Source organism: Myotis yumanensis, unplaced genomic scaffold (assembly GCF_028538775.1).
Source record: "Myotis yumanensis isolate MYYU_CA2020_CCGP unplaced genomic scaffold, mMyoYum1.0.hap1 SCAF_17, whole genome shotgun sequence".
NCBI lineage: Eukaryota > Metazoa > Chordata > Mammalia > Chiroptera > Vespertilionidae > Myotis > Myotis yumanensis.
The window spans coordinates 13,253,155-13,272,418 of NW_027223768.1; the positions used below are offsets into that span (position 1 = coordinate 13,253,155).

The following is a 19,264-nucleotide window of genomic DNA, read 5'->3' on the forward strand; positions in this document are numbered from 1 at the left end:
CCTTTCTCTCTAAAATTGATTTTAAAAAAATCTAAATGTGAAAAACAAAACTATAAGGAAATACGGAAATTATCTGGAGGTTTTGGGGAGCTTTCCCAAGCAAGACAAAAATCCAGGAATTATTTGGGAAAAATATTGATAAATTTAACAACATAAAAGTGTAAATGTGTATAGTTATTTGTAATATATAATGGACAAATGATTCAGTATCTTTTACATGCTGATCTTATAAATTTATTAGAAAAAGTACATATTCAGCATATACATATTAAAGGTATGAACAGTCAACTCATTGATTTTTGATAACTAATAAATATAAAAAGAAACAATGTAAGTTTTAAAGCAAATGGATTTTTATTGACTTTATTGGGGTGACATTGGTTAATAAAATTATAGGTTTCAGATGTGATAATGTACTATTTTTATCTACCAGAATTGGTAAAATTAAAAGTATAATATCCAGTACTGATGAAGGAAATAGGTACTTTTTATCCTGTTGGTGGGAGATAAATTGTAGCAACCTTTTTGGAATGTAATTTAGCAATATCTATCAAAATTTTAAATGCTTATATAGTTGGACACAGTGATTTCCATCTCTAGGAATCTAAAATAGCAAAAGAGAATTTCAAGTTGTATATGTAAATGTCCTTGGAGCATTATTTATAATAGTAAAAGTAAAAAACTTATAATAATAAATAGAATAGTAACATATCCTATATAATAAAACCCTAATATGCAAATCGACCAAACAGTGGAAGGGCCAGTCGCTATGACGTGCACTGACCACCAGGGGACAGATGCTCAACGCAGGAACTATCCCCTGGTGGTCAGTGCGCTCCCACGGGGGTGCGCCACTCAGCCAGAAGCCGGGCTAACGGCTGGCGAGTGCAGCGGTGGTGACGGGAGCCTCTCTGGCCTCCGTTGCAGGCAGGTGGTAAGGACTGAGGAGTCCCAGACTGCGAGAGCCCGGGATTGCAAGAGGAATGTCTGACTGCTGGCTTAGGCCCGATCCCCTAAGCCAGCAGGTGGACATCCCCCGAGGTGTCGCAGACTGCAAGAGGGCGCAGGCCAGGCTGAGAGACCTCCCCTCTCCACAGAGCACAAATGTCGTGCACTGGGCCTCTAGTAGTTATATAATTGAAATTATAAAAATGAGTGAGGTATATATGTGTGTGATTGTGTTTGTGTACGAATATCCATTATGTATATATTTTTAAAAAGCAAGTTGCAGATCAGGATTTCATTTTCATTAAAAAATGTGCCTATTTTTTATTAGAGATATAGGTATATATAATCTAAGCGAAAAATAAAAGATAAGATGAGTTTAACTGATAACAGTGGTTCTTTCTGGGAAATGAGATTGAATTGGAAGGGGGGGGGGGGATAAAAGGTGCAGGAAAGGGACTTAGAGTTTTACCCTATATAATTTTTTGAGTATTGGTAGGTGATGTTTATTTTTGAGTTTTCTGTATTTTTAAAAAAATATTGATTTTTTTTACAGAGAGGAAGGGAGAGGGATAGAGAGTTAGAAACATCGATGAGAGAGAAACATTGATCAGCTGCCTCCTGCACGCCCCCTACTGGGGATGTGCCTGCAACCAAGGTACATGCCCTTGACTGGAATTGAACCCGGGACTCTTCAGTTCACAGGCTGACACTCTATCCACTGAGTCAAACCAGTTAGGGCTGTATTTTTTTTTTTTTTTTTAATATATTTTATTGATTTTTTACAGAGAGGAAGGGAGAGAGATAGATAGTTAGAAACATTGATCAGCTGCCTCCTGCACATCTCCCACTGGGGATGTGCCTGCAACCCAGGTACATGCCCTTGACCGGAATCGAACCTGTGACCTTTCAGTCCGCAGGCTGACGCTCTATCCACTGAGCCAAACCGGTTTTGGCAGGGCTGTATTTTTTAATAAAATAAAATAAATGAAAGGAGCTAAGGTATATATATTTGTTGCATGAATGCGATGTATAAACCAATTTGTGTATGTGCTTTAGATTAATATTATGTAACAATTAGAAGTTTTTAAAAGTGAAGTTAGCAGAATATATATAGTGCTTTCTCTTCCAAACTGGGAAATCTTTTACTAGTGTAAGAATTCAAGAAGAGCAATCTGGACATGAACATTGTGTTTTCTAGCAAAATACTGTGATTTTTATCTATAACTTAGCCTTTCTTTTGGCCAACTTGATCATGATGGTGAACAGTGATGGTAATTATAAGCAAGGACCATCTTTTTAAAATGTGTATTTCCATTTTTCACTGATAGAAATGTCATCAGATGTGCCATCACTGGGTCCAGCCATTGCCTCTGGAAACCCTGGGCCTGGGATTCAAAGTGGAGGAGCCATTGTACAGAGACCTATTAAGCGGCGACCAGGGTAAGTTTGGGGTAAATTATGTCATGAATGTCTCTCCTAATAACCAGCCTGACTTACTTAATAGCTGAACTCTCTTGACTATTCCTAACCCTTTCACTTGAACTGGTTACTTACTGCACTGCTCTTAAGTAACTTTTTAAAAAATATATATTTTTATTGATTTCAGAGAGGAAGGGAGAGGGATAGAGTGATAGAAACATCAATGATGAGAGAGAATGATTGGCTGCCTCCTGCACGCCCCCTAGGGGATCGAGCCCACAACCCAGGCATGTGCCCTTGACTGGAATCCAACCCGGCACCCTTCAGTCTGCAGGTTGACGTTCATCCACTGAGCCAAATCGGCTAGGCGGGGAAGTAACTCTTTTTAGTCCCTGGATTTTTTAATGTTTATTTTATTATTTTTTAAAATTGATTTTTATTTATTTTTGTTAATCCTCACCCAAGGATATTTTTTTCATTGATTTTTAGAGGGGGTGAAAGAGAGGAAGGGTGGGAGGGAGGGAGGGAGGGAGAGAGAGAGAGAGAGAGAGAGAGAGAAAGAAACATCCATGTGAGGAAGAAACATGAATTGGTTGCCTTACGCATGTGCCCTGGTAGACTGACCCTACAACCCAGGTATGTGCCATTGACTGGGAATGGAACATGCCACCCATATGTCTGTAGGTTGACACTCTAACCACTGAGCTATGTGGGCCATGGCTGAATTTTTAAAATATACAATTGGTGTCTTTGTCTATTTATTTATCTTTCTAGCTATTTATTTATTTATTATTTTTTTAATCCTCACCTGAGGATATTTTTTCCATTACTTTTCAGAGAGAGTGGCAGGGAACCTTCCACGACCCTTTGGTTCCTGGGATGGCACTCTAACCATTGAGCAAACTGATCAGGGCTTGTCTAAGTTTCCTATAAGCAGTTTTTTAAAACCAAAAATTTCTGCAGTATAAAGGACTATGACTATTACTGAGAAAACTTTTACTGCTTTCATTAAACTTTGTGTCTGCATTCTCAAAATGTTTTTGGTAGGCTCTCTACTTTCATGAATTTAGAGAATGCTGAACCCTAGAATATTTCTTCTTTAAGTTATTAATATGGTTTTTTTGTGTGTGTGTGTGTTTTTTTATTTTATTTCAGAAAGAAAGGAAGAGGGAGAGAGATAGAAACATCGATGAGAGAGAATCATTGATTGGCTGCCTTCTGCACGCTCCTTACTGGGGTATCGAACCCGCAATCTGGGCATGTGCCCTTGACCAGGATGGAACCTGGGACCCTTCAGTGCGTAGGTCAACGCTGTATCCACTGAGCCAAACCAGCTATGGCTGATATGTTTCTTGATTTGGAATGCAGAATCTATTTAGTTCCAAAAGTATTTATGAAATGCCTGATTAGCATAAGGCATTAGGCTGATTGCTAGTAGGATATGGAGGTAAATAAGACACAGTCCTTGCCTTTAAGTTGCTTATGAACATAATCAACTGAAAGGGATCATCATTACATACATAAATATAACACAAGGTAAAATATGCCAAGTTTGTTAAGAAAGAAAAACAAATAGACTGCTGTGTTTCACAGTATGGGAATGCCATAATTGGTTGGTAAAGATTGGGAAAGACTTCAAAAAGGAGGTTGCTTTAGAAAGGCCTGGAAGCACGGGTAGTATTTTTATCCATTTTTTGGCATTAAAATTTCCTTTTTCCCTTTAAAAAATTATGTAGTTAATATTATAGCTAGTCTTTAAGTTTTATCCCATCAATAGTAATGCAAGAGTGATTCTTGGATTAAGGTGGTAACATGACTAACATATTAAGACTTGTTATGTCTCTAAGGGCTTTACACATTTTAACTTATGTATTGAGGCATAAGGTGGATAAGTAACTGACCCAAGGTTCTAAAGTAAGGGGAAGATCTGTGATGTGAACCTTGGGAAGTTAACTTTAGAGTCCACGCTCTTAAATACAGTGTTATGGCTGTAAAAAAAATCACAAAAATTTAGAAGCAATATAAATATGAAAATTAGGGCCTTGGTTAAGTTACAGTATATTTAAAAATGGAGTACTGGCCCTAGCCAGTTTGGCCCAGTGGATAGAGCATTGGCCTGTGGACCAAAGGGTCCCTGGTTCGATTCAGGTCAAGGGCACATACCTTGGTTGCAGGCTCCTCCCGGGCCCAGGCCCTGGTCAAGGCTTGTGCAGGAGGCAACCAGTTGATGTGTTTCTCTCACATCGATGTTTCTCTCTCTCTTTCCTTCTCTCTTCTACTCCCTAAAAATCAATGAAAAAATGTCCTTGGGTGAGAATTAACAACAACAACAAAAAAGAGTACTGTACAGCTATTAGAAGTGACAGATATATATCAGTACAGAAAAATTTTCCCAATGTATTGAGAAAAGAGGTTACAATATATGTAATACAGCACTCTATCAGAAATATGTATAACTTATGATAGCAAAAACACTGAAAGGATACTTATGGAATTTCTGGGTTATGGGTTTATGGGAGACATTTCTTTTTTTGTTTTTCATTATTTCCAGATTTTTGAAATGAATGTGTGTATTGGTAATCAGGAAAATATATTAAAAGAAGCAATACACATTCTTTTAAAGAATAGAAAATACAGCCCTAACTGGTTTGGCTCAGTGCATAGAGCATCTGCCTGTGGACTGAAAGGTCCCAGGTTCGATTCCAGTCAAGGGCATGTACCTTAGTTGCAGGCACATCCCCAGTGGGGGGAGTGCAGGAGGCAGCTGATTGATGTTTCTCTCTCATTGATGTTTCTAACTCTCTATCCCTTTCTCTTCCTCTCTGTAAAAAATCAATAAAATATATTTAAAGAAAAAAAGAATAGAAAATACGGAAAGAAAGATTAAAATAGCAGTAATCCCACTACCCAAAGTCATCTCATCATTTTTTAAGTGTAATTCCTTTATTCTTTACTAGTGGTCCGGTGCACGAAATTCATGCACAGGTAGGGTCCCTAGGCCTGGCTGGAAATTAGGGCTGATTTGTGGGGTGACTGGTGGGGTGATTGGGACCCACACTCACACCTGCCTTGGCTCGTCTGGCACCGCCTGCTCACCAGCCCCACCCCTCTCCGCCACTGCTGCTGCTGGTTGCCTCCCTCTATGGGGCACCCGACAGGGCAATTGGGGGCCCCCCCGTTTGCACCCACTTTGGCTGGCCTGGTGCTGCCTACTCACCAGCCCCACCACCACCGTCAGTCGGGGCCTGTGGGCTGGGGGCAGCTCCTGTGTTGAGCATCTGCCCCCTGGTCAGTGCACATCATAGCAACCGGCCATTCCGCCGGTCGTTCTGCTGTTCAGTTGATTTGCGTATTAGGGTTTCATATAGATAGATGTGTAGGTCTTTTTAAAAAACATATTTTTATTTATTTAAGAGAGGAAGGGAGAGGGAGTGAGAGATAGAAACATCAGTGATGAGAGAGAATCATTGATCGGCTGCCTCCTGCACACCCCACACTGGGGATTGAGCTCACAACCTTGGGCATGTGCCCTGACCAAAAATCAAACCCATGATCTTTTGGTTCATGGATCAATGCTCAACCACTGAGGCATGCCAGCTGGGCATATAGGTCTTTTTTAATAGTTATGTAACTATAGTTTTATATAGCCTGGTCTTTTCACCTAATCATATATAATAACCTCTTTTTTTATATTGTTCTAAGTTCTATGTATACATATTTTTAATAGTTACTTAAAGGGATATACTTAATTCCTATTTTGAGACATTTAAGTTGTTTTGAAGATTTTGCTTTTATATATAAAGTTCAATGAATATCTTTGTACATGATTGTTTTCTCCATTTCAAGTTACTTCTTTAGGATAGATTCTTAGAAATGTAATTAATGGCTAGATTTAGACAGATATTTAGGGACTGTAGGGAGGAAGAGGGACAAACACTTTCAGGATTGATGCTGATTATATACCCACCTAGAGGCCCATAATACCAATTTGTCACACTAGTGTAGATACCAAGAGATCACTGGGTTAAGGTGCTAATGTAATGTTTAAGTTTAATAGAGTACAGAGATTAATAGGAGATTGGTTTTACCCTTGTTACCTGTAATCTTTCCTAATTCCCTGAAATAAAAGTCACCTCTGCTTTTGGTGCTTTCATTGAATAACAGCAGCACATTGATAATGCTCCTTACTTGTATTTGCTTTATATTTGTATTTGTGTATACAAATAGTCCCTTGAAGGCAAGTCTCTTGTTTTCACCTCATCTAGTACAGTCAATGTCTTAACTGTAGCATATATTACAGGTTTATTAGAAAAAAGAAAGGAAAAAGCAGTATTTAACAACCTTTTGAGATCTCAAATCACTCTCTGAAGTAATATTACTGTTCTGAAAGATGTTTCAGAAAGCTGGTAACACAGCTTAGACTATAGAAATGAGAAATGGACCTGAATTATTCATATAATTTTTTTTTTTTTTTTTTTTTGAGTGTGTTCCTACTCCTTTTGTAGAGGTTGTATTACTCGGATGTAAAACTTGGCAAAGGTTGACTGCTACCCTGGGAAAATGTAAGGTAGCAGAAGGTACTCTTTAAAAAAAACATTATATATATAATATATATGGATATATATAATATATATAATATATATCCATATATATTATATATATATATACACACACACATATAGATTGATTTCAGAGAGGGAGAGAGGGAGAGTTAGAAACATCAGTGATGAGAGAGAATCATTGATTGGCTGTCACTTGCACACCCCATACTGGGGATTGAGCCCACAACCTGGGCATATGCCCTTGACCGGATTCGAACCCGTACCCTTCAGTCTGCAGGCCGATGCTCTATCCACTGAGCCAAATCGGTCAGGGCGGTACTCTTTTTGATTGCTCAGTTTCTTTGTCCAGTTTAGTACAGCTAAGAAGAGGTAACATAGCTTTGTTTTACTTCTGTCCACTTCTTTACTTCTTTCATTTGGGTGGGTGTTCAAGAAGCTTGTAGGTTGAGAGTTTTTAATTTCTTAATGTTCTGTATTGTCAGTAGGCTTACACTATTTATTGTTGGCTTTCCCTAGGTTGGATTTTGATGATGATGGAGAAGGCAACAGTAAATTTTTGAGGTAAGATTTTGAAAAACTTTCTCTAGATTACTGATGTTAAAAATGAGTTCATGATCTTTATATTTCTGACTTGTATTATTTTTATCTTTATGCCTAGGGAGAATGCTTCATCCTAGAATTAAGTTTTTCTATTATATTGTATCCCATAAAATGTTCAAGCATTCTTTTAATAGCTGCAGAGGAAGGAGCTCTTTGAGGGGAGGGCAGAGAATTTACAAGATCATCTGTGTTAGTTATCTATTGCTGTGTGCATGGCTTAAAAACAGTAATTATTTCTCAGAATTCTGTAGATTGGCTAGGTGGATAGTTATTCTGTTGATCTTTCCTAGACTCACAATACTGTGTTCAGCTGGCTGGTCAGCTGGGAACTCGACTCAGCTGACGTAGCTGGATATGTCTTTCTTTGTGGTCTTTTATTCTTTTTTTTTTTCATTAGTAGCTGTTTATTGATCAATGGTTTGATATAAATTTATTTCAGATCTTCAGAATTTGTCCAAATGGATCACAAGCATTACAAATTTTTCTTTTTCCCTTAAAAAAAAAGATAGGGGGAAGGTTGGGAGTACTAGCAGTAGTGACATTTGAGAATAAATCAACCAAAAAAATTTAGCTTGGTCTTTTATTCTTAAGGAGGCCAGTAGATCAGGCTGAGTTTCTTTACATAGTGATGGCTATAATCCAGAGGGTAAGTCCTTATCCTTTGCATTGTAGGATTTATTATACCTTATGATAACTAAATGCTTATCAAGCCTATGCTCTGTTTTGACTTTTGTAATTTCCATTGGCCAAAGCAAATCATATGTCTCTATCTGAGTCAATGTGGGGGGGCCCTACACAAGGGAGTAGATACTAGGGGCCGTAATTTGTTGGTGGGTTGTTCTTTGAAACTGATTCACTTCTCCTATAGAACAGGAATTGGAATTTGTATGTTTAATTATTGACTCTGTTGAAGCACTGAAAATAGACTTTTCAGTATATTGATGGAGTTCTTTTTTTTTTTTTAAATATATTTTATTGATTTTTTACAGAGAGGAAGGGAGAGGGATAGAGAGTTAGAAACATCAAATAGAGAGAAACATCGATCAGCTCCCTCCTGCATATACCCCACTGGGGAATTGCCCGAAACCGAGGTACATGCCCTTGACCGGAATTGAACCCGGGACCCTTGAGTCCGCAGGCCGACGCTCCATCCACTGAGCCAAACTGGTCAGGGCTGGAGTTCTTTCAGAGATGGGAAATATTTATTCTTGTGGAGATCAATTACTTAACTTTGTTTTTAAGTAAGGAAAGCAGTAAGAGTCAAAGAAGGGAGGATAATCTTGACTGCAACCTGCCTTTTTCTTTTTTTCTTTTAATTTTTTTATTATTTGATAAACATCTGATCAATGTTTAATGGGTAGTATCACACTAAAAAAACCCTAAGGCCTAGTGTACATTGACACTATCAATATTTTTACAATTAAACATTATTGCATTTCCAAAAATGCTAATTTTATTTATTTTTAATTTAATTTATTAGGGTGACAATAAAATTATATAGGTTTCAAGTATACAATTCTATAATACATCATCTGTATATTGTATTGTGTTTTCACCACCTCAAGTGAAGTCTCTTTCCATCACCATTTATCCCCCTTTTACCCTCTTCTACTCCCCAACCCCCTTCCCCTCTGGTAATCACCATATTGTTGTCTGAATCTATGAGTATTTTTTTTTCTTTGCTTAATCCCTTCACCTTTTTCATCCAGCCTCCAACTGCTTTCCCCTCTGACAACTGTCAGTCTGTTCTCGGTAAGAAAATGCTAATTATATTTAGCCAGGTATCCCTATCTACACTGCAAGGAGGTCAGAAAAAGTAGTGTTAAATGATATTGATGTCTAGGCAATTCCTTGCTCTTATTTGAACAAGTGAGTTTTATCTTCTCCCTTCGTTTTATTAAACCTGCTGAGGGAAAGCTAATGACATACATTCTTTCCCAGGGCCCACACACCCTCTGGTGGAGATGATAAGTAGCCAAATTCCCACACACTGATGTCCTAATGTTAACTTGTCAAAGGAAACTCCACATTTTATCTTTCTATCAGCAGCTTCTTGATCTTCGTAAAGATGAACAGGGCCTGTGGCCTTAAGCATTTATTGCCAGATGATATCATATTTGCTGAATATCCTTTAGAAAATGACTTAACCTTTTATCAGTAATCTATAAAATCAGTATCCAGATATTACTCTGTGTACAAGTTTGTGAATCATCAGCGATCCTGTGCATCTGAGGAGATTAGATCAAATAAACATATGCCACATACTCACTGAGGCATGGCTTGACTTGGCATGAAATCTAGCCTCTTTGCTATTTTCAATATCAGATTGAGTGGTTTCCATCATGTCTTCATAGAACAGTGTTCTTCCTTATCGCTAAACTTCTACACTCACAGTACCTACCTCTTACCGTGATTTAGACAATCCAGGCATTTCACATACTGTTCGTTTCTCAGGAGGGCATTCTTAGCCCTCTTCATCCATATTCTACCCTCTTTTCTTTAAAAAAAAAAAAAAAGAAAGAAAGAAAAAAAGATTTTTAATTGATTTTTAGAGAGGAAGAGTGAGGAATTGAGAGAGAGAAACATTGATCAGTTGCTTCCTGCATGCCACCCCCCCCCCGGGATCAAGCTGGCAACCTGGGCATGTGTCCTGACTGGGAATGGAACTGGCAACCTTTCACTGCATGTGGGACAATGCCCAACCAACTGAACCACACTAGCCAAGGCTGCCTGCCTTTTTTCTTTTCCAAAGTTGAAAATACTGGGCTGGAGAAAAGTAGGTTAATAATAATGCAAGAATAACTTCTGTGTTTCACGTACTCACATCTGTAAACCTGCTTTTGCCCACCTCTATATGTACGTGCATTCAAGTTTGAGAAGCACTATTCTAGTTACTAGTAACTCTGACATTGTACCTACAGTTTCAAAGCCTTACATTCTTCTAAAACATATATATTTTTATTGGTTTTAGAGAGAGGAGGGGAAAGAGAGAGAGAGAGAGAGAGAGAACATCAGAGAATCATTGATCGGCTGCCTTCTCTAAGCCCCCCACCAGGGTTTGAGCCCCGCAACCCAAGTATGTGCCCTGACCAGGAATTGAACAGGGATTTCCTGGTTCATAGGTCGATGCTCAACCATTGAGAACACTGGCTGGGCAAAACCTTGACATTCTTAAAAACTATTTTATAGATGTCTGGGAATATAAAGCGATGCAATCACTATGGAAAACAGTATGGAGATTCCTCAAAAAATTAAAAACAGAATTACCATATGATTCAGCAGTCCCACTTCTGGGTATATACCCAAAAAAACTGAAAGCAGGATATTGGAGACATACTTGCACATTCATGTTCATTGCCCCTTTATTCATAGTAGCCAAGAGGTGGAAGTGACCCATATATCCATTGATAGACTAATTGATAAAGAAAATGTGGTATTTACATCCAATGGACTGTTATCCAGCCTTAAAAAAAGAAGGAAGTCTTGTCGCTTACTACTACGTGGGTGAACATTGAGGACATTATACTAAGTGAAATAAGCAAAATAAGACAAATCCATTTGACTGTTGAACAGCTCAGAGGTTAGAGTGCCAACTGCTCATACAATAAAAAATTGTAGTATAAATCGACCCTCTGTACATGTGGATTCCTAGCTGTGGATTGAAAATAACAGTTGACCCTTGAACAATGCAGGAGCAAACTGCATGGATCCACTTAACTGCATATACGGGGACCCACCAGTTCAAACTTGCGTTGTTCAAGGGTCAGCTGTACTCTATGATTCTACTTATATGAGGTATCTAAAGTAGTCAAAATCAGAAAAACAAAGTAAAATGATAGTTGCCAGGAACTGGTGGTGGTATGGGGGGTCGAAATGGAAAGATGGTGTTCAGTGGATATAATTTCAGATTTGAAAGATGAAAAAGTTCTAGAGATCTTTTGCTCAACAGTGTGAATATAATTAGCATTACTGAACTGTACACTTAAAACTGGTTAAGATGGTAGTTTTATATTATATATTTTTTGCCATAATTAAAAAAAAAACACATAACACAAAAACAGCTATCCCTAACCTTAGAGTGGTGCTGACAGGGAAGTCAGCTGTACCCTCAAGATATTATCTTTTGCCGAAACCGGTTTGGCTCAGTGGATAGAGCGTCGGCCTGCGGACTGAAAGGTCCCAGGTTCAATTCCGGTCAAGGGCATGTACCTGGGTTGCGGGCACATTCCCAGTAGGAGATGTGCAGGAGGCAGCTGATCGATGTTTCTCTCTCATCGATATTTCTAACTCTCTATCTCTCTCCCTTCCTCTCTGTAAAAAATCAATAAAATATTTAAAAAAAAAAGATATCTTTTTTTGGAGTGTCTCATAAGTAAGAGTAAAGGAGACATCAGAAACTTGAGCACTTGTAATGGGTTTTTAAAGTTCTATGGGACATTGTTATTATCTCTATGGATTTATGGTGTTTTTCCATTGGCTTTTTTCCCATTGAATATTTTTACTCCTTTCTAGTTTTCATTTCAGAGTGAAATGGACATAAGTGTAATGCTTTGAACTAATTCTTTTTTTTCCTCCTTCAGGTGTGATGATGATCAGATGTCTAACGATAAGGAACGATTTGCCAGGTAATACAGTAGAACATCTCGGTCCGTGTTGTAGGACTAGGCAATGCAAGCATACTAAGTTTTAATTTTATTTCAGTGTGAAACAGTTTTTCTGTCCAGTCTCTTTTCTGTTCTAAAAGCTGACTAACTTAGTATTATAATAAATACTAGAGGCCTGGTGCACGAATTCGTGCACGGGTAGGGTCTGGCTAGCCCGCCCCAATGGGGGCCGATTGGGGCCAGGCTGGCGGGTGGGGAGGGGGGGTTGAGGGAGGTCAGCTGGTCCCACTCCCGATTGGGATGGGAGGCTGATCAGGGGTGGGGCCGACCAGGGGGAGGGACCTGGAGAAGATCCACTGAGCTGGAGCCGAGCATGGGCCCCAGGCTTCCCAGGGAGCACTGCCTCAGCAAGGAAATAGAAACGACCAGAAGACTCTTCAAACAGGCCCTGAGCTCCCTTTGGCCAGGCAGACTCAGAGCTGGTGTCTGTGTGTACATGAGACATAGCCCGGCACTCGCCTTTGTCTGTTGGTCAAATCCATTGCATTGAAAAACTTGTTCCTCTTCTTCTCTTTGGGCCCTTATAACAAATACAGGCCGATTGGAAGACATGGGCCCCAGTGGCAGAGCCAGGCCCCACAGTCACCCGGAATTTAGGCCTAAGACAACTGGGTAGCAATCTCCATGGAACAGAACACACTGCTTAAGAGTCTTAATTCTCCCCTAAAATGTGCCCAGCTGCTCCTCTTTAGCCAGAATAGACTGAACTAAGGAACCAAAGACCGAGTTTCCTTTAAGGTGGGATCCAATGGGAGCCAGCTGGTGGCAAGGCCCCTCACAGGCGGCTGCCTTCTCCCCAAGTTCGGTGTGCTCTGAGCTGGTCTGTTTCTGGCGGTGCCGGGTCCTGGGCTGCTGGTTGGGCAGCAGGTCCACAGGGTTTCTCTCTGCCACCTTCCTTGCCTCCTGAGCAGTACCTGAGAGCAGTACCCTCAGGCCCAGCGTGCAAGGCAGCTGTTGCTAGAGCTGGGACTTGGAGAGTGAAGGAGCTGGCCCGTGCAGAAAGGGACCTGCAGGTGGCCAGGCTGTGCCCCCACCCTGCTTCTCAGTCTCACTCACATGGATCGGGCCAAAGCCTGCTGCCCAAGACTGACGCCACATGGGGAGGGTCACAGCAGGGAGAGGGGCACCCTGGCCTGCCAGCCTTGGTGATGATCATCTCGCTGCCCAGCTGATTGAATTTGTCCCACAGAACCTTCATTTCAAGCTGCAGGCTCACGCTGGCCACCTTTGCGTTCTTCTTTATCGGTGCCTTGGCGGCGGCCAAGCAACTGGCCCCAGGGCCCTCGGGCTTGGCAGCGGCGCTGGTGGTGGCCCCTGCGGCTGGTGCGTCATAGTGACTGGTCGTTGTGGTTGTTCTGCCGTAACAGTTGCTGGGCTTTTTTATATAGAGATTGTTTATGTTCGGGTAACATGGCTTCACACTATGACTTCAAACTAGTGGTATATATTTTACAGTGTATTTTTTTTTAATCTTCATGTGAGGATGTTTTTATTGATTTTTAGAGAGGGGGGAGGGAGAGAGAGAGAGAGAGAGAGAAACATCAATATGAGAAAGAAACATTGACCAGTTGCATCCCACATGCCTGACAGAGGATCAAACCCTCAACTTAGGTACATGCCCTGACCAGAAATTGAACCCACAACTTTTTGGTGTATGGGACAATGCTCCAACCAACTGAGCCACCTGGCCAGGGCAGTTTTTTAGTTTGTTTTTTTAAAATGCTTACCCAGGGATATTTTCTCCATTGATTTTTAGACAGAGTGGGAGGGAGGAGGGGAAGAGAGAGAGAAACATCCACATGAAAGAGATTCATTGATTGGTTGCCTCCTACTCACACCCCAATCAGGGCCCGGGATTGAACCTGCACCCAAGGTATGTGCCCTTGACCAGGAATCGAACCCGCAATCCTTTGGTCCACAGGCCAACTCTCTAACCACTGAGAAAACTGGCCAGGGTAGCAGTTTTATTCTTTTAAAAATGAGAACAGAGAGAGATTTTGTGGTGACAAGTTTTGATTGAAATAAATTTGTTTAAATTATCCATCTAGATGAAAAATACTTTGCTTTTTATTAAATCCTTTTCAGCTTATTGGTTTTATATTTAGAAAGTTCATTCTGTATATTATTAAGTACTAAATTATTTTTTTAAAATTGAGTTACAGCAACGTCAGAAAAATGGATAATTCAAAATCCAGTGCTTAACTGCACACTTAATACTTAATTTTTTGCTGATGCTGCTGGTCTGGGGACCATATTTTCAGAACAACTGATATAGAAGGCTGAGAAGTATCAGTCAGAGTAGTTTAAAACTTCTCTGAAGCAGTAAGATGCTATCATAGGCTTTGAATAAGAGGATGCTATAGAAAATGCATATGGGATTTTTCTATATTTGTAGTATGATAAAAAAAGCACTAATGTTAGGGAGATAACGAGGAGGCTGTTAAAATAAGAAGGTAGCTATAAAATCATAAGGGCCAGGGATAAAGGTGGTAGCAAAAGCAATAGAAGAGGCGTAAACTTAAGAGGTTTTTGAAGAATGTGTTTATCAAAGTAGACACTTGTAAACGCTTTAGGATGTAAACCATCTCTAAAATGAAAAGTTAATCATAGATATTTAGGAAATAGTTTTTCAAGCTGCATTAGAAAGTTAAGCCATCAAAAAGTAGTGGTATAGGTTCACAGTCTCTTGACTAAAATTCCAAAAAGCTATGAAAACATGACTTGATCTATTTCAATCTTATTTACCCTGCTTAAGGTGAATATTTACACATTTATATATTAAAGTGGATAAGGGATTATGGATCTATAGTAGTAGGAGGCAGTAATAATAGGAATTTTAGATATTTTAATTTTCAAACAATACAACTTATTCCTCTAAGACAGTGGTTCTCAACCTTCTGGCCCTTTAAATACAGTTCCTCATGTTGTGACCCAACCATAAAATTATTTTTGTTGCTACTTCATAACTGTAATGTTGCTACTGTTATGAATTGTAATGTAAATATCTGATATGCAGGATGGTCTTAGGCGACCCTTATGAAAGGGTTGTTCGACTGCCAAAGGGGTCGCGACCCATAGGTTGAGAACCGCTGCTCTAAGATATGATTTATTAAGCTAATTCACCTCATATCCTCCTTGGGAATTTAGTAGAGGGTCTTCAAAATCTGAAAATGTATGACTTTTCTTAATTTTAAAAAAATGATTTGTAGTTTAAGGAACTATAATAACCCAAAACTTTAAGCTATGTACTATCACTCAGTTCTCTTTCTCTGCTCATTAGTATATATAAATTTTCACATACATAAAATTCTCATAGTTATTTTGTTATTTGGAGTCTCTATTTTCCTGCTGGCTGTTTTATAGAAACTTAGTCATATATTGATAAAGTCATATATTGATAAAGTGTGCTTGTCATTTAAAAAAAACATTTTTATTTATTTCAGAGAGGAATGGAGAGGGAGAGAGAGATAGAAACATCAGTGATGAGAGAGAATCATTGATTGGCTGCTTCCTGCACCCTCCGCCCCTCCACTGGGGATCATGTGCTCTTGACAGGAATTGAATTGGGGACCCTTTAGTCCGCAGGCAGATGCTGTATCCACTGAGCCAAACTGCTTAGGGCTGTGCTTGTCATTTTAAATAATCTGTTAACATGTCATACTTAGACATTTTATTTGGGGCTTCTTAATCTATTTACGTGTGTGTGTGTGTGTGTGTGTGTGTGTGTGTGTGTGTGTGTGTTGGAATTGATTACTGATACATTGGCCTACTAACACCTTGGTGTTTTTTCAGTTGCCACCAATCCTTACAGTATTTCTGTGTAAGTAAATACACAGATTTAGCAGTAATCTTTTGTAGTCCCCTCCCAGGGAGGGAGAGTTGGTACTGGGGATCCAACAGGCTTCATTTCAAAGAAGCAGGAGAGTGGCTGAAGAGAAACTTACTACTTCAGGATCAAATCAGTGATAGGGGAAATGCCAGAAACCTAGCTCTTAGTTTGACTTACATACTTTCCAGTAAAACCTGCTTCATTATTCTGTCTGTGAGTACATGTATGCGTGCCTATGTGTTATAGAGAGATTGTGTGTGCGATCACTTATTTGGCATTGTTATCATGACTTCCTCCTTGATTATTTAGATAATCATTTTCTTTCCAGATTGGAACAGTGTGTGAGAATGGTATTCCCTTGTTTGGTTCTTTTTCAAGCTATATATACTTGGTTTCCATAGAGATTAATTGGCAAAATGCTTTCTGTGTTCAGATTATGTTAATTTATAGTAAATATTGGCCTTGCTTTTGTGTTGACCTTTGTCTTGTAAGTTACTTTTTCTTTATTCTAACAGATGGCTTTGTAGATTTACAGGCAAGGTTCCTATCCATATTTCCATTTTTCCTCTGTTCTTTGAATCTATTTTATTCTATTTCCTTTTCCCTTTCTTTCCTGTCTTTTCCTTCCTTTCTTCGTACCTTTTTTCTTTCTTTTTATTTACATTTTAGCTTAGTTCATTAATTCTGTTTTTAGGTCGGATGATGAGCAGAGCTCTGCGGATAAAGAGAGACTCGCCAGGTAGGAGAACAGTATCTCTTAGCATGATGAAGCAGATAATGCTGCTTTTTCTTTCTTTTTTCTTACTCTGCTCTTTTCTTCCCCTTTCTCTTTGTATTTTTCCTTATCTGTGGCAAGAGGGGACAATATTTTTTAGAAGTTTGTGTGTAATAGGAACTTTGGCTTCCTCCATCAGAAATTGAGTGGTGAATTGAGGGACTTTACTTAGGAATTTTAAAAATTGCTATTAGTTTATAGTTTTCTCTTTTCCTCTTTATCTCAGCACTAAGTTTCAGAACAAAAAGCTTTTAGAAACATTGCAGCTGTGCCAGTTGGTGCTCTAGCAGGGACTCTTTTATCAGAAAATTAATAAATATGCCTGTGCTTGCAATTAGTTCGTGGCCTCTAGGCCTCATCCTTTATTTCACATCTCTTTGGAAAGCTCACCCTTATTTTTCCGTGTAGACTCACACCTAGATTACTGTGACACAGCAGTACTGGTGTTGCTCTGGTGATTGAATCTTTTGTGGTTTACCAGAAAATTTTCAGCAGCCTTGATGTGACTATTTAAAAGATCAACCTTCTGGACTTCAGTGTCAGGAAACTGTCAGATAATAGGAAGATAGGTGCTTTAAGTTTGAGAGCAGAATTTCCTATTTCTCAGACAGAATAACTATGTGGACCTCTGTGGTGAGACCTTTCCTCTTTTTTTTCTGTTTTCTGGTCTCCGTGATTTGGGACACTCAGTAGGAGATAGCTTGTTGATTGCAACACCTATTTTTACTACTTTCCCCTCCTCTTATATGTCATTAACTCTTTCAGTTGGGCCACAAGCTTATTTTGCTGCCCTTTCAACTCATGCCTCCTACTAACTCTTTCACCCTCTTGAAAACTGATTTGCATGGTATGGTGGGAAGAGCATTGTATTCATTGGTATGAAGGCAGCCCTTGGAAAAGTCATCTAATTAAACTGCTTGACCTTAGTTTGCTCTTCTCATAAAAAAGAGATTTATGTTAGATTAGTTCTATTTTTTCTTTTTGTTTTGACAAAGAACTTTTGCTCAAATAGAATCCTTATGTGGTAATAGAAGTAAATAAAATAGAAGTAAATAAAGCTTCTCAGCTAGCAGAAATGCAACATGTTATTTGGTTCTCTCTTTGAGGCATCCCCATGGAAAACACTGAGGAACTATTGGGCTTGGCAAAAATCCAATTTGAGAGTACTGGATTATTATTTTTAATGATAATATTCTGTCTTGATTTTGAGGATGTCAGTATTAGAGATGTGATCTCCTTACACTGATGAAATACAAAATGTCTATTTATATAGGCCTTTTCATCCTCCTCCCTACTCCACTCCTACTCTCCAATTCACTTTGTCCCAAACTGGGGACCCCATAAAGAATCATTAGTAGATGGTATCTTACAATCTCTTGAGCTCAGTGCACTGGCACCACACCAAGATAGAGAAGGGAGGACTTTGTACAAATAGAATTTCAAAACATTTTAATTCTGTCTTCTAGTGTTGAGAATGAGAGGGAAGCTTAGAATAAACATTTTATAGAGCAACAGTATCTATACTATCAATTCTTTTATCAGTTGTTGAGCAACATACTTGTATTGGAAAAAAGTAGTCATTTTATGTTTTCAGCTATTAAATATTGAAGACTGTCTTGTCTTAAAACATTTTTTTTTTTGTTCTGAGGGAGTGGTAATTTACATAGAAGATGACATTTCCAGGAAATAGAATTGCTGGTATCTGCTTATTCTCTGTCCCCTTGTTAGTTTCTATTCCATGCTTGCTCTGCATGAGAAGGTTGGCAAATCTTACTCTAACTTCTGAGACTTAAGTATCCCTGAATCTAAATACCCCATTTCTTCAGCAGCTCAGTCGGTATTCATATCACTCTCCCTGCTCCCAAATGTTCAGATGTGAACACCTGCATGGGACTTCTCCTCTCTTTCTATGCAGGGAAAATCATAGTGAAATTGAACGACGGCGACGGAACAAGATGACAGCCTACATCACAGAACTGTCAGACATGGTACCCACCTGTAGTGCCCTGGCTCGGAAACCAGACAAGCTAACCATCTTACGCATGGCAGTTTCTCACATGAAGTCCTTACGAGGAACTGGCAACACATCCACTGATGGCACCTACAAGCCGTCTTTCCTCACGGATCAGGTCTCTGTGATGTACAACTCTGAGAGACTCTAGAAACTCTTGAAAAGTTTTGATCTTTTTGGGGTAGATGACCATAATCCTGAATAGAGGATGTCATAGCAGAGCTGAATCTGTAGATTTTTTAAAGGACAAGAATTCAGCTCTTAAGGAAAAATTTGGACCATTTTGATTCCTGGCTATAACATTTATTAGTGTTGGAACAGTGAGAAGTAGAGACGACTTGTGAAAACTATTTAGCAAGCTTATAAGTATTTTAGAACTTCATTCATAAATACAGCCTACAAGGTAGAAGAAGCACAGTAGAATCACCAGGAGGAGTGATGACTGTGTCTGTGTAA

General features: G+C 39.2%; 1 protein-coding gene across 4 annotated transcripts in view; it reads left to right on the top strand.

Annotated features, from left to right (window-relative positions):
• Positions 1 to 19,264, top strand: part of ARNT (aryl hydrocarbon receptor nuclear translocator) — a 56,221-nt gene that overhangs the window by 11,291 nt on the left and 25,666 nt on the right. For 2 of the 4 annotated variants that reach the window (XM_070397254.1, XM_070397253.1), the window contains exons 2-6: positions 2,277 to 2,388; positions 7,446 to 7,490; positions 12,110 to 12,154; positions 16,717 to 16,761; positions 18,713 to 18,926. In XM_070397254.1, coding sequence (XP_070253355.1) covers positions 2,277 to 2,388; positions 7,446 to 7,490; positions 12,110 to 12,154; positions 16,717 to 16,761; positions 18,713 to 18,926 — 461 coding nt within the window. The remainder of the gene's footprint in view (positions 1 to 2,276; positions 2,389 to 7,445; positions 7,491 to 12,109; positions 12,155 to 16,716; positions 16,762 to 18,712; positions 18,927 to 19,264) is intronic. The other 2 variants (XM_070397256.1, XM_070397255.1) reach the window with 1 other exon arrangement.